A 13272-nucleotide genomic window follows, 5' to 3' on the forward strand; every position below is an offset into this window, starting at 1 on the left:
ATAATAAACTCATTGTTCGTGGTCCTAATTTCATAAAGCATGTAAACACAAAAGCTTGCTAAACACAGAACACACTCGCTTACCAAAAAAAAGGTTGCTAGCCAAAATGCCGCACACAATACCATTGCTGTGAGTGGTACCTCACTAATTTCTTGAAGACCAAAGGAATTTTCTAAGCACAAATTTCTGCTAAACAGCTTTATGAAAATGGGCCCTGGTCACTGCATTGGTGCCCCTGTAAATGTTCCAATAGTAATTCACAATTTCCTCACAGATGTAACTTTTATCAATGAGAGCATACATTGGTGCTCATGCCCTTTCAAGAACAAAGCATAAGTCCAGAGTTGCCAACATTTGCATCGTGCAAACAGGGAGATATCACGAATTACATTCAACATAACAGGGAAACAAATTCCATAATCAAGGATTTTTTCATAGCTTTCTATCAAGAATCAGGGAGAGTTGACAGCTGTCAATCATTAGGTCACAGATGCGGTTGCCTGTGATGAAAAAAAAAAAAAAAAAACAAAAAAACACTGGATGCTACTCCTTATGGAAGAGTGCCTACCATAAGCAGTACTTAGTCAATTAGTCAGCTAACAAGATTCACACTACTTTTGCTAAGCAAACTTTTTTATGCTAAGCAAGTATTTGTGCGTATAGGCTTGATGAAATTATGCCCTGAGGTCGATTTCACAAAGAGTGAGGACTAATCCTAACTTAGGACTAGTCCTAGGAGATATACACATTGCATGGATAGTCCTAAGTTAGGACGAGTAACTGGTCCTAACTCGAGATAAGACTAGTCCTAACTCTTTGTGAAATCCACCCCAAATGTGATACTTTATACAGAGTCTTTGTTTTGGATGTTTGTGATTCAATCTCCAGTATACAGGAAGTAGTAGAGAAGAAGTCTTGCCAGATCTAGGACGGCAGCAAGCACGACAATGAACAGAGTGATCCGTAACCAAGGCCAAGACTCTGCCGGCTCCTCTTGCAGGATCTGAAATGTACATAATACAATTGGTCAAAAATGTATTGTGTAATCGGAAAGCTGGGGATAGCTCGTTCGCCATGGCTGCCCCTCGCCTATGGAACGACCTTCCCGCTGGTCTACGAGAGGCTATCTCGTTGCCTGTGTTCAAACGCCTCCTCAAGACATTTCTGTTCCCCAACCCATCCTAGTTCATTTGTTCTTCTTTTTGTCCTAGTCTCATGTAAAGCGCTCTGTTCTCAGTATACAGGGAGGGTTTACGTTTGGTAATCACTCTTAAAATTAACGGCAATATCAATTTTGATTAGCTTTTGATATTATAAAGCATTTTGAGAAACTTTTAAATTTGAAGTAATGTGGTTATGTAAAAAGATATCAGTTCTTATACCTCGAAATTTGAATCTGAGAAGTGTTACTGTCAGTTACACTTCTCAGATTGTCTTTTCCAACTAGGTATTATTCTTCCTGTGTGGATATACTCACTAAGGATTTATGGCGATATCTATAAAAAAAACGACCACCTTTTGAAATGAAATTGTTTTATTGTATACATCCACATTTATGATTAAATGCACTGGCCATCCTTTTTGGTAATTGTCAAAGACCAGTCTTCTCGCTTGGTGTATCCCAACATATGCATTAAATAACAAATCTGTGAAAATAATTTGGACTTAATTGGTCATTGAAGTTGCAAGAAAATAATGAAAGAAAAAACAAGCTTGTTTACACAAGTTTGTTTGCTCTTGTGAAGCATAAAAAAAGGCTTCAGGCCATAGGACTTTAAATGTTTGAGGGAGAAATTCAGAGGGGGCCATTTCTCACAATCTTTTATACTATCAGCAGCCCTTCATTCCTCGTTACCAAGTGATTTTTTTTATGCTAACAATTATTTTCAGTAATCACAATAGCGTCCAGTGCCTTTAAAGACACTGGACGCTATTGGTAGTTGTCAAAGACCTGTCTTCACGCTTGGTGTATCTCAACATATGCATAAAATAACAAACCTACGAAAATTTGAGCTCAATTGGTCATCGAAGTTGTGAGATAATAATGAAAGAAAAAACACCCTGGTCACACGAAGTTGTGTGTTTTGAGATGCTTGATTTTATAACCTCAAATCTAAATCTGTGGTCAGGAAATCAACTTCGTGGAAAACTACTTCTTTCTCGAAAACTACGTCACTTCAGAGGGAGCGGTTTCTCACAATGTTTTATACTATCAATAGCTCCCCAATACCCAAGTAAGGTATTATGCTAATTTTTATTTTGAGTAATTACCAATAGTGTCCACAATCGAATGGATAAAAAACCCAGAAGATATACTTTGCCTTAAGTTAAAGGTCTTCATTACCTGTGGTAAGCCTGATACTTGGCCAAGTTCTAGGGGTTTGGCTATCGATGGTGTAACGACGTCCGCTTCACTCACTAAGACGCCTTTCAAGAAGTGTTTACCCGTCTCTACAATGGTCACTTCCATCATCTTACCCATGTATTCCTCCTTCATTGGTACAAGCACCTGGGAACAAAGAGATAAGTGTCAATAGTATGATATATATAAAAAAATTGAGAAAAACAAAAGGATTACGACAAGCAACTTTTAAGATGTTGAAATGCGTGTCATAGCTGAGCAGTTTAGTGCATCATGCCCAAGTTCTGGCATTTTAAATGATTTGGCCTGTCAACCCAAAGCAACTGCCACCAGGGGCACCTACTCCTGGGGCTGACACAGGGTTTCACACTTCACAGTCCATAAGGATGTAGGCATGGATATCATCCACTAGGAGCCTGGCTAATATAGCAAAATGCACTACCTGCTAAACTTTTTACGAAGCAATTAAAGTTCAGTGCCTTTCTGAAGAGCACAAGTGCCATGACCGGGATTCGAAACTACATCCTGCTGCTGACAACACCAGAGCTTGGGTCCGGTGAACTAGACCAGACGACCACGACACGCACACCACAATGCACCCACCTGATCATAGCACTTGTTATGTGCAACGTAATACTGCTTGTCATGTGACACCTCTGTAGCTAGGACCTGCTGGGTCTGTCCAATTTTGTGGTCGTACGTTCGGTAACTGTGGAACAATATCGACAGCTTTTTTGTCCTTGCCTTTTTCTGAAAAATCAACAAACAAACTTTCAAACAAATAACACATCAAATGTTGACACTTTATTACAGCTTATCAGATTCCAATTTACAGGCATAAAAACTGATACCATTTTACATAATCACGTATCTTCAAAGTGAAAAGTTTCTCAAAAGGCCTATAGAAAGCTGCTTTACCTTTAACCACTAGTTTTAAGAGTGATTGCCAAACATTCACCTTTACTTTAAAGGCAGTGGACACTATTGGTAATTACTCAAAATAATTATTAGCATAAAACCTTACTTGGTAACGAGTAATGGGGAGAGGTTGATAGTATAAAACATTGTGAGAAACGACTCCCTCTGTAGTAACGTAGTTTTAGAGAAAGAGATAGTTTTCCACAAATTTGAAACCAAGCATCTGAAAGCACGCAACTTCGTGTGACAAGGGTGTTTTTTCTTTCATTGTTATCTCGCAATTTTGACGACCAATGGAGCTCAAATTTTCACAGGTTAGTTATTTTATGCATATGTTGAGATACACCAAGTGAGAAGACTGGTCTTTAACAATTACCAAAGGTGTCCATTGTTTTTAATACCAGAAAACGGTTACCAGCAAATATACTTATGGCATGTGCACTGTCTGTAACTGCTACCTTAACATTTATGTTTGAGCAGCTCTTTGAAAATTTGGCTGTGTTCATCAGAAAGAATAACTAATAGGAATCGTCCCTTGATTTGACTGACCATTTGTGCAGGTACTTGTGGCATCTTAGCAGCGGGGGTACCTGGCCGAGGGAAGAACTGGTTCATAAACAGCGAGGGGAATTTATAATCCTCCACTAGTCTCATCGTTTCTTCAAAATCCTGAAAGGGAGGGGGTAGGAAATAAGGGAATGGGTTACAAATGCATTTATAGTTTGAGCTAAGTCGGTCACCGTTTTTTATTTAGAATCCTCCACTAGTGTCGTGTCATTGTTTCTTCAAAGTCCAGGTAAGGGGGGGGGGGAGGTAAACAAGGGAAATGGCTACATATGGATTTATAGATTGAGAAAAATAGATCACTGAATTGCATTTATACCGTCTGCTCTTCAAAGAGTTAAACCCCTGCACAACTGGGCCCAATTGCATGTCTTTGCTTACAGCAAGCAAAGAATCAGCGCTTACAGAAGCAGGGAACTCCGGGTATATGTCAAGCATATTTCAAAGGTTAGAAGGAAATTTTTGCTTGTGCATGTGCTTAGCATCACTAGGCATCCTTCCCTTACACAGCTAGCGCAGAAATTCAGCGCTTGCACAGTTAGCAGAAAATTGTGATCATAAGCAAAGAATTTGGCAGTAAGCAGCGCCATGAAATTGGGCCCAGCTCTACTGTAGTTGACAGTAAAAGATAAATGATGTGTTTATAACTAAATATTTTTTGACTCAAATAAAATATGTTCATGTTTTGGTATAGTCCATCCTAATATCAACACAAACTAACAGGACAGATTTCAGTTGTCTGAAACAGTGCTAAAATATGCCTGTAAATGATTATGCACTGTACCAAGCAAATTTACAATGAAATAACGCAAAAATTGAAAAGAAAATACATACCTCATCAGTTTCAGTTGGAAATCCACAAATGATGTCTGTTGCTATGGTAATGCCTGGTACCCTGTCAACAAGATCAAGAGCCACAGTTAGAGTGAATACAATCAGAGTTGGTAAGTTAGTCTTAATCTGTTGGAGTTCATATTAAAGGCAGTGGACCCTATTGGTAAGTACTCAAAATAATTAATAGCATAAAACCTTACTTGATTACGAGTAATGGGCAGAGGTTGATAGTATAAAACATTGTGAGAAACGGCTCCCTCTGAAGTAATGTAGTTTTCGAAAAAGAAGTAATTTTCCACGAATTTGATTTCGAGACCTCAGATTTAGAATTTGAGGTCTCGAAATCAAGCATCTGAAAGCACACCACTTAGTGTGACAAGGGTGTTTTTTTCTTTCATTAGTATCTCACAACTTCGACGACTGATTGAGCTCAAATTTTCAATAGTGTCCACTGTCTTTAAGTTATCTTATAGCCATTTCATGATGCGCAGCTGTCCACCATTTTGGAATGCAAAGAAGAAACCAAGGAACCATTCACAAACTGTGCACACAACATGGTAACCCTTCTCCACAAAGCAAGTGTTTGGCATTTTAAAAGGGAATTTGTGCTGAAGCAGGTCTATGGAATTGGACCTTGGCTATGACTTCAGGACCCCAATTTCACTGAGCTGCTTAAGAACAAAAAAATAGCTAAGCACATCAAAATTATGCTTACCAGAATAACGTTACCAGCCAATCTATCATGTCACACGTACAATTTGTGACTGGTATCCTGCTCATTTTTTGCTTAGCAGACAATAGTTAAGCAATGTTTTCTGCTTAAGCAGCTCTATGAAATTGGGACCAGATAAGTTTTTGGAGATCCTACCTTTCCCTCAGGAAGTCCACAACTCTTCTGAAGTCTGCAACACTGTATTCTCTGCGCATGTCCAGTAGCACATTGTCAGATCCTGACTGTACGGGTACGTGCAGGAAAGAATACACTCGCGGGTGATTTAAGATCTTCGACATCTCCTGAAGGATGTAAACCATAAAATCAAAAGAATGATTTATGTATAACTGGTGAAGATACTTAATGTGTTTTCAGTTAATATTTTAAGTTTGAGGGTTTAGGGTTGAATGTGTGCGGTTTCAAGGTTTTTTATTGGCTAGGGTTTGAGGGTATGATGGTGTGAAGGTCTGAGGGTTTGAGTGTTGTTGGTTTGAGGGTCTAGGGTCCGAGGGTCTGAGGATCTAGGGTTTGAGGGTCTGAAGGTTAGATGGTCTGAAGATATAAGGGTCTAGGGTTTGATGGTCTAGGGTTTAAGGGTCTAGGGTCTGAGAATCTAGGGTTTAAGGGTGTAAAGGTTTGAGGGTCTATAAGGTTGGAGTGTTGGGGTTCTAGGGTTTGAGCATCTGAAAGTTTGAGGAACTGAAGGCTTGAGGGTTTAGCATTTGAGGGTCTGAAGGTCTGAGGGTCTGAGGGTTTGAGGGTGTGAGGGTTGAAGTGCTTAGGGTTTGATTGTCTAGGTTTTGAGGGTCTAGGATTTTATAGTCTAGGGGTCTAGGGTCTGAAGGTTTGAGGGTCTGAAGGTTTGAGGGTCTGAAGGTTAGATGGTATAAAGATATGAGGGTCTAGGGTTTGATGGTCTAGGGTTTAAGGGTCTAGGGTCTGAGAATCTAGAGTTTAAGGGTGTAAAGGTTTGAGGGTCGATAAGGTTCGAGTGTTGGGGTTCTAGGGTTTGAGCATCTGAAAGTTTGAGGGTCTGAAGGCTTGAGGTTTTAGCGTTTGAGGGTCTGAAGGTGTGAGGGTCTGAGGGTTTGAGGGTGCGAGGTTGAAGTGCTTAGGGTTTGAGTGTCTAGGTTTTGAGGGTCTAGGATTTTATAGTCTAGGGGTCTAGGGTCTGAAGGTTTGAGGGTCTGAAGGTTTGAGGGTCTGAAGGTTTGAGGGTCTGAAGGTTAGATGGTCTGAAGATATGAGGGTCTAGGGTTTGATGGTCTAGGGTTTAAGGGTCTAGGGTCTGAGAATCTAGGGTTTAAGGGTTGATAAGGTTCGAGTGTTGGGGTTCTAGGGTTTGAGCATCTGAAAGTTTGAGGGTCTGAAGGCTTGAGGGTTTAGCGTTTGAGGGTCTGAAGGTGTGAGGGTCTGAGGGTTCTAGGGTTTGAGGTTGAAGTGCTTAGGGTTTGATTTTCTAGGGTTTGAGGGTCTAGGATTTGATGGTCTAGGGTTTGGGGGTTTAGGGTCTGAAGGTTTGTGGGTCTGACGGTTTGAGGGTGTGAGGGTTTAAGGGTCTGAAGATTTAAGGATCTGAAAGTTTGAGGGTCTGAAGGTGTGAGGATCTGATGGACTGATGGCCTCACCTCAAGATGCTCCAGAATGTATGGAGGGTTGGTCATTCCAATACGCATCCTGCACCCCTCTGGAATAACTTCAACCAGTTGCCATAATAGCTCTGTGATAGATACACCTATATCTTTACCATAGGCTCCTGTATCCTCGCTCGTCAGCCAAATCTCACACACTCCCTCTGTAAAAAAAACATGAATCAAAATGATGATAGTCCATGTGTTAAAAACAACATAGTTGGCTATAATATAGCATATACATATTATGTATATATAATAATACATGATACTTTTGTAGTGCACATATCTTAATGGTTAGATCACATTATTATCCCTGCTCATTAGGCCTACTGACTGTTCCTTAAACTTTCTCAACTCCCTGGAAGAATACAACCCCAAGCTGCTTATTAGTGCTATAGGATCAATCCAACACAATACTTTCTCAGCTCTCTCAGAATCCAATATAAACACCGGGTTAAGAGCAGCATTTTCAGTCCCGGTCATGGCACTTGTGTCCTTGAGCAAGATGCTGAACTATAATTGCTGATCTCCACATAAGGGTATAAATGGGTACCTGCGAGGGTAGAGGTTGATATCGTGTATGAAAAAGCCTTTGGAGCGCTACGGTTGCCCAGGTTGTATACTCCCCAGGGAGCTGAGAAAGACTAAAGGGATGTTATCGGCGCGATGACCAGGGATACAGTTATTGTAAAATGCGCTATATAAGAACTAGTTATTATTGTAATTATTCAGTGTCCTGACCGGGAATCAAACCCAAACTACAATTATTCAGCCATAAGAACTCGAGTACGATGCACTAGACTACACAGCCATGAAACTTCAAATCCATGTTACATTTGTGGATAGCGAAAGGCGGTTTCAAATATAGTGATACACATTGTTGTTCGCCTCCTAACCACTATCAAAAACAAAACAGAAAGACAAGCAAAACTTTACCTTGGAAAGACTGTTTTGCGCGCTCAACCAGTTCATCAGGATGATAGCTGCCAAGTTCCCCTCGAGCATGTTTTGTCTTACAGTATGTGCATTGATTTAAACACCTGAGACACAACAAATGGTGAAAATAACATGATTTGAAACAACACTTTGCATAAGTTTTCAAGACATCAGCATATAACAGTTTCAGGTTTTTTAAAGAGATTTGTTCAAACAACATGATTGGGATTGTGATTGTGAGTCAGGCCTGCCTTGATATTATCAAGGCAGGCAATCTACTTATAATAAATTCGCCCGCAAGTTTTTTCACTAGCCTTCCTTTGATAAATAATGCCAAAAATTTGGAAGCCATCTTATCCCTAATTTCTGTCCTTATTAATACTTTTTTCATGAACAACCATTTTCATGGATTCGTAATATGAGGATCAGCTGTATACAACTTCTTTTTAAATGATCTTTGTGGTTTAACATCGGTCCACGACGTACATTTGGGAAAAAGTGAGCGACCTTACCCAGTATTTATAGCAAGAATCTCAATCAGTGGATTTTTTCTAATCTTAGGAAGATCCAACGCTGCTCCTCCAATCTTCTTTCCATCTTTCTTCTTTTGTTTCAAAAGTCTCACAGTGTGCCCTTAATTACAAGAATTAATCAAAGGTTAATCATAAATGTTTGTGCTACGCACACATGGTCACAGAGTTTTGTTTTAATAAAAAGTCAGGACACAGTGTAGTCAAACTTGTGGTTGCTTTCTTTTGACAAACCTTTGTTATCAAACATAAATGTCTTTGTGCAAATCCACACTGAGGAGAAATTTTAACATACATTAAAAGAACATCCGAATCAAATTAAAATGAAAAACAAAAGTGGCACATTGCCTTCAAATCTCGCAACACTTTGAAGTTTGGAATTGCTGGTTATCCTTTGCAAGAGTTGTTCATGCACAAAAACACCTATCACTGTTTTGTAATTTGTGAGTAATGAATAACAAAACAATTATATTGCCTCTGAAATACAACCAGCGGAACATACGGTCCGCCATTTTGTGGAGTGAAAACTTTTGACTATAGAAAATAGCAGTCTGTGTGCCGTTATGAAATTTCATTAAAAACACACAATTTTGAAAGTTATTTTTGTGAATTTTTCCACCTAAAATAATTTTAAAACAAAGTGCCCAAATCCAAAGGCAATGTGCTACTTTTAAATTATTATGAGGACATGTTTTCTTCTTCCAAAACCACAATTTAAAAAGTATTTTATTTCATTTATTCTGGTTGTGATGCCATGGACTCTCAGAAATTAATCACTGCACAAGCCAAGAATCAATGGGGAGAAGACAAGAAAGGAAGTTTCAGTTTTAGATGTGGGAGGAAAACCACAGCGAATTAATCAAGGAAAACCCACGCAGTCAGGTGATGCAAACCCCAGTATGATTCAAACCGGAGCCTTAGAGGTGGAAGGCGAGAAAAGAAAACACTACCAACCCAACCAGCCATGATAAAGTTGCTTCACTCCTGGAGTGCGTTTTTGGCGACCCCAACCAAGCCCAACCGACTCAACAAGTCGGTTACCGTTTAGTTTTGAACAGCATCGTCATCGCGCCTTAACACGCGAAAACGCTCAACCAATGACCAATGTTTCTGGTTGGGGTCGCCAAAACGTACTCCAAAAGAACCAGTGCTCAGGTACCTTTTAAGGTTTCTTCAACGACCTCCACCACCCTGTCAATCTGCTGCACCCCAACGATGCTCACTCCATGGATGTAGCCCAGTTTGGGTTGACCCTGGGGGACACACCCAGCGACCACCAGCTGTTTGCCTTGCTGCTGGGCGTGTTTCACATCATTGCGGAAATGATCCTCAGCAGGGTTTTTGACGGTGCAGCTGTTGAGGAGCCATAAGTCAGCTTCCTGGGAGTTACCTTCGTCGAACAAAATGTGAAGAAAAAGAACATTTTATTTTCATTAGATCATGACAACCACCCCCCCCCCCAAACAAAAAGGAGAAAATAATTTTGTCTTACAGCTTATTTATAATAATAATAGTGGCGTCTTATATAGCGCGCATATCCATCACTCAGTGACGCACCTAGCGGTAACATACAGTATTTCATGCAAGGAACATGTGGGACTATGTTTGAATTATGAGATCAAATTCTTAGCACCATGTAATGGTTTACAAGGTGCTGTGGCGCAATATGCTGCCAATCCAACCAGGAACACCTGAGCAAACCCCTGCTCTTTTCGAAAAGTGCACTGGGTTCTTTTACGTGCATTAATACAACACACAGGACCACTCGCTTTACGTCCCATCTGAAGGACGAAGAATTATGGGTAAAAGTTTCTTGCTTAAGGACACAAGTGTCACGACTTGGACTCGAACCCACACTCTGCTGCTTAGAAACACCAGAGTTTGAATCCAGTGCTCTTAACTGCTCTGCCATGAAACGTCGTGGGAAAAATGTATTACCCTAGTACCTGTTATTTGATAACCATATGCTGCCAGTTGGCCGGCCATGTACTCCCCATCTGAATTGTTATGGGAACATCCCCAAGTCTTCACATAGATCTTCTGAGTACCGGGGATGATACTGAAGAAGAAAGAGAAGGGAAAACAATGTCATTATGTGATACACACCTTCCATGGTTTATATGGTTTAGTCATTCCGATCACTGTATAGTGAATGCACTCACAGTCACAGGACAGGATTAAAGGCCAAGTCACACTGCAGCGATAAAAAAAAAACGCCAACGATAACGACGCAAAGAAAACACATTCTATTGGTTGAAATGCTCCACGCAGAATACGCCATGCTCATTCAGCCAATCGAGGGTATGAATTTTTGTCGTTCTCATTTTTGTTCTCATTATCGGGGCCTGTGTGACCAGGCTTTAGGTATTACTATTACCTTATCATCAGAGTCTTTCCTCTCATCATAGACTTGTTACTACTTTAGGCTCATAGTTATAGTAGTATTCAAACACAATAGACATCCAAAATGGTCGTTGATAGATCAACATTTTTGGGGTCTTTAGCCAGCATGAATAACTTCAGTTTCCTTTTAATTAAACACACCTAAAAACTTTCCAAACACACTGTACATTATTATATTAACAACACTATTGGGAGGCAAAAACGGCCCAATTTTGACCTTTGTTTACAAACTGTTATTTTTCTCTCTTTTTTTCTGGATGTATATATGCGGTAACCCTTCTTCTCAGGTAAGAATTTTGTTTTGATCAATAAAAATTAGCCGAACTAATAATATTTATAAATATAATAACCCCAACCGAACCAACCAATTATCGGATAACTTTCCTTATGGCGCCACCACTTTTTCACTCATTTTTACAAACAGGGATATCTCATTGAGGTTAAATAGGTACTTTATTATTCCATATCGAATGAAAAAGTGGTGGCGCCATTGGGAAACTTTTCCCAATTATCCAATCTTGAACAAGCCAAGGCCAAACTTTATAATTGCAAGTTTAAATCTCCCCTAACTAAACAAATACAAATAAAAGATGATAAAAATATATTTAAAAATAACAAAAAGAAAAACTTACCTTTTATGATCAAACTCATCTTCATCTTCCTGCCCATTTGTTGATGTTTTGATGTCAGCCGCCGACGACTGATTGCTGTTGGTGTTGCTGCCGGTTTCATCGTCGACATCTTTCCTCTTCTTTTTTCTGAGACGGACTTTCGGCACAACTTGTTGTTTGTTACTAAATCTTTCAGACGGTGTGACTTCGTTGGAACCAATAATGTCCTCTATGTCGTCCATAATCTCTTTACAGGCTGGCATGTGGATAAATAGATGGACACTTGTAAAAAAGAAACACCCAACACGTGTGTATTACTTTTTAACACACGAAAACCGGATTGACGAAGCAAAACATCACCCAGATTTAAAGCACGCAACGGAATGGTGTGACAGGAAACAAGACAACTTGCCACAGAACCAGACTATTGTTCTCATTATGACCTATGGTCGGCCAAAAGGTGCAAAATCTACGACAACCAATCGCGTCAATAATGAATGAACAACAACCCTTGTTGCATAAAATTGTGCGCTTAACTCAGATGTCTGAAGCCTTTCTCAGATTCTTATTTTGGTTTTCATTTTACTTTTAGTTAGATAGCTGTTAAAATGCCCTGGGCCAAATTTCATAGCGCGGCTTAGCGGCCGATTTTTTGCTTACGTGCGATTTCTATTTCATAGCACTGCTATCGTAAGCACATGAAAAGGCATGCTAACCTTCCGGTGCTTACCGCACGAAAATAAATGACGTCACAATGTAAATCTATGGTAAACACGCAATATGGCCTCCCAATTTTTCTGCTAACCTGTGAAATACACCCTTAAGCAAATTTTTCTGCTACAGTAAGCACGCAAATTTACTACCGTTAAGCAGCGCTATGAAATTGGGCCCTGCTCTTAACGATCCATATGCAGGGCTGACTTTTATGCAAATTGCTTTGGTGAATCTTTGACCAATCAAGTTGGTTGAAAGCTGAATCCAGACAAACAACTTTCATTCACACCGGCGCACCTGGGGAGGGGGCAGGGCTTGACCCCCCCCTTCTTACTTGTGGCACTGATTGAATGTATTTTGAGCCCGGGCTAGTTTTTTTTTAAGAGTATCACAAAAGAGGGGAAAATAAAGAAAACAACATGAAGGGGAAGGAAATAGAGCGAGGGGATAATATTGTCCACTATTTCTACTAGTCATTGTGAAATCTGTTGTTTAGCTTGGTAGGATTCGAACCCACATACACAAGAAAAAAACCCAGTAGTATTACTATTAGTCAAGACTAATTAAAAGCCATGATGAATGATGGATCAAACTAAAATGCAACTAAATTTACTCCACAAAATCCATTTAACCATCCAATGACCTTTCGGGCTATGGCCTTTATGTCATATTGGAGGACATTATTTATCGTATGATAATATAATTTGCTGAGAATTTTTAGGATGTCTTAGTGCGTCGCCGCACGCACAACAAGTGCCTACGTGCAGTTTTCCGAAGCCCAGTTTTAGACTTTACTCAGGCATACACAGTATTCATACAAAGTGTCCAATAAGTTGGTCGACACTGGTTAAAGCATTTTTCCTCTTGCAACTCACTTTTTTATTCTTAGAAAACATGTATAATATACAATTATTAAATCAACAAAAGTATTATTTTAATTGTTTATTTCGGTCGGCAATTGCAAGAAGGGAAATAGACCATTGAAAGGACTTGCTCAAATTTAGCCGGTGTCACAGTTAAAAAACATAAACAGTGCATACAGTTTAGGTTGGTC

At 39.7% G+C, this 13272-nt stretch overlaps 1 protein-coding gene across 1 annotated transcript; it reads right to left on the minus strand.

The window, feature by feature from the left end:
* Positions 1-756: 756 nt before the first annotated feature.
* On the minus strand, positions 757-11798 carry LOC117306932 (threonylcarbamoyladenosine tRNA methylthiotransferase-like). Its single transcript, XM_033791517.1, has 12 exons — positions 11526-11798; positions 10437-10549; positions 9650-9880; positions 8473-8593; positions 7961-8064; positions 7019-7185; positions 5547-5692; positions 4679-4739; positions 3830-3949; positions 2966-3112; positions 2345-2509; positions 757-1003 (listed from the first exon to the last, which is right to left on the minus strand). Exons 1-12 carry the CDS (start codon positions 11765-11767, stop codon positions 878-880), a joined length of 1743 nt encoding a protein of 580 aa, XP_033647408.1. The 5' UTR covers positions 11768-11798; the 3' UTR covers positions 757-877.
* Between the last annotated feature and the right edge of the window lie 1474 nt (positions 11799-13272).

The sequence above is a fragment of the Asterias rubens genome, chromosome 1 (genome assembly GCF_902459465.1).
Source record: "Asterias rubens chromosome 1, eAstRub1.3, whole genome shotgun sequence".
In the NCBI taxonomy this organism is placed as follows: domain Eukaryota; kingdom Metazoa; phylum Echinodermata; class Asteroidea; order Forcipulatida; family Asteriidae; genus Asterias; species Asterias rubens.

Coding starts and splice junctions, on each gene's coding strand:
- LOC117306932 (XM_033791517.1), bottom strand. CDS start 11,767: ATGCCAGCCTGTAAAGAGATTATGGACGACATAGAGGACATTATTGGT. Junction 8,594..9,649: donor CGTTGAAGAAACCTTAAAAG/GTACCTGAGCAC, acceptor CTTGTAATTAAG/GGCACACTGTGAGACTTTTG. Junction 3,113..3,829: donor CACAAGTACCTGCACAAATG/GTCAGTCAAATC, acceptor TTGATTTTTCAG/AAAAAGGCAAGGACAAAAAA.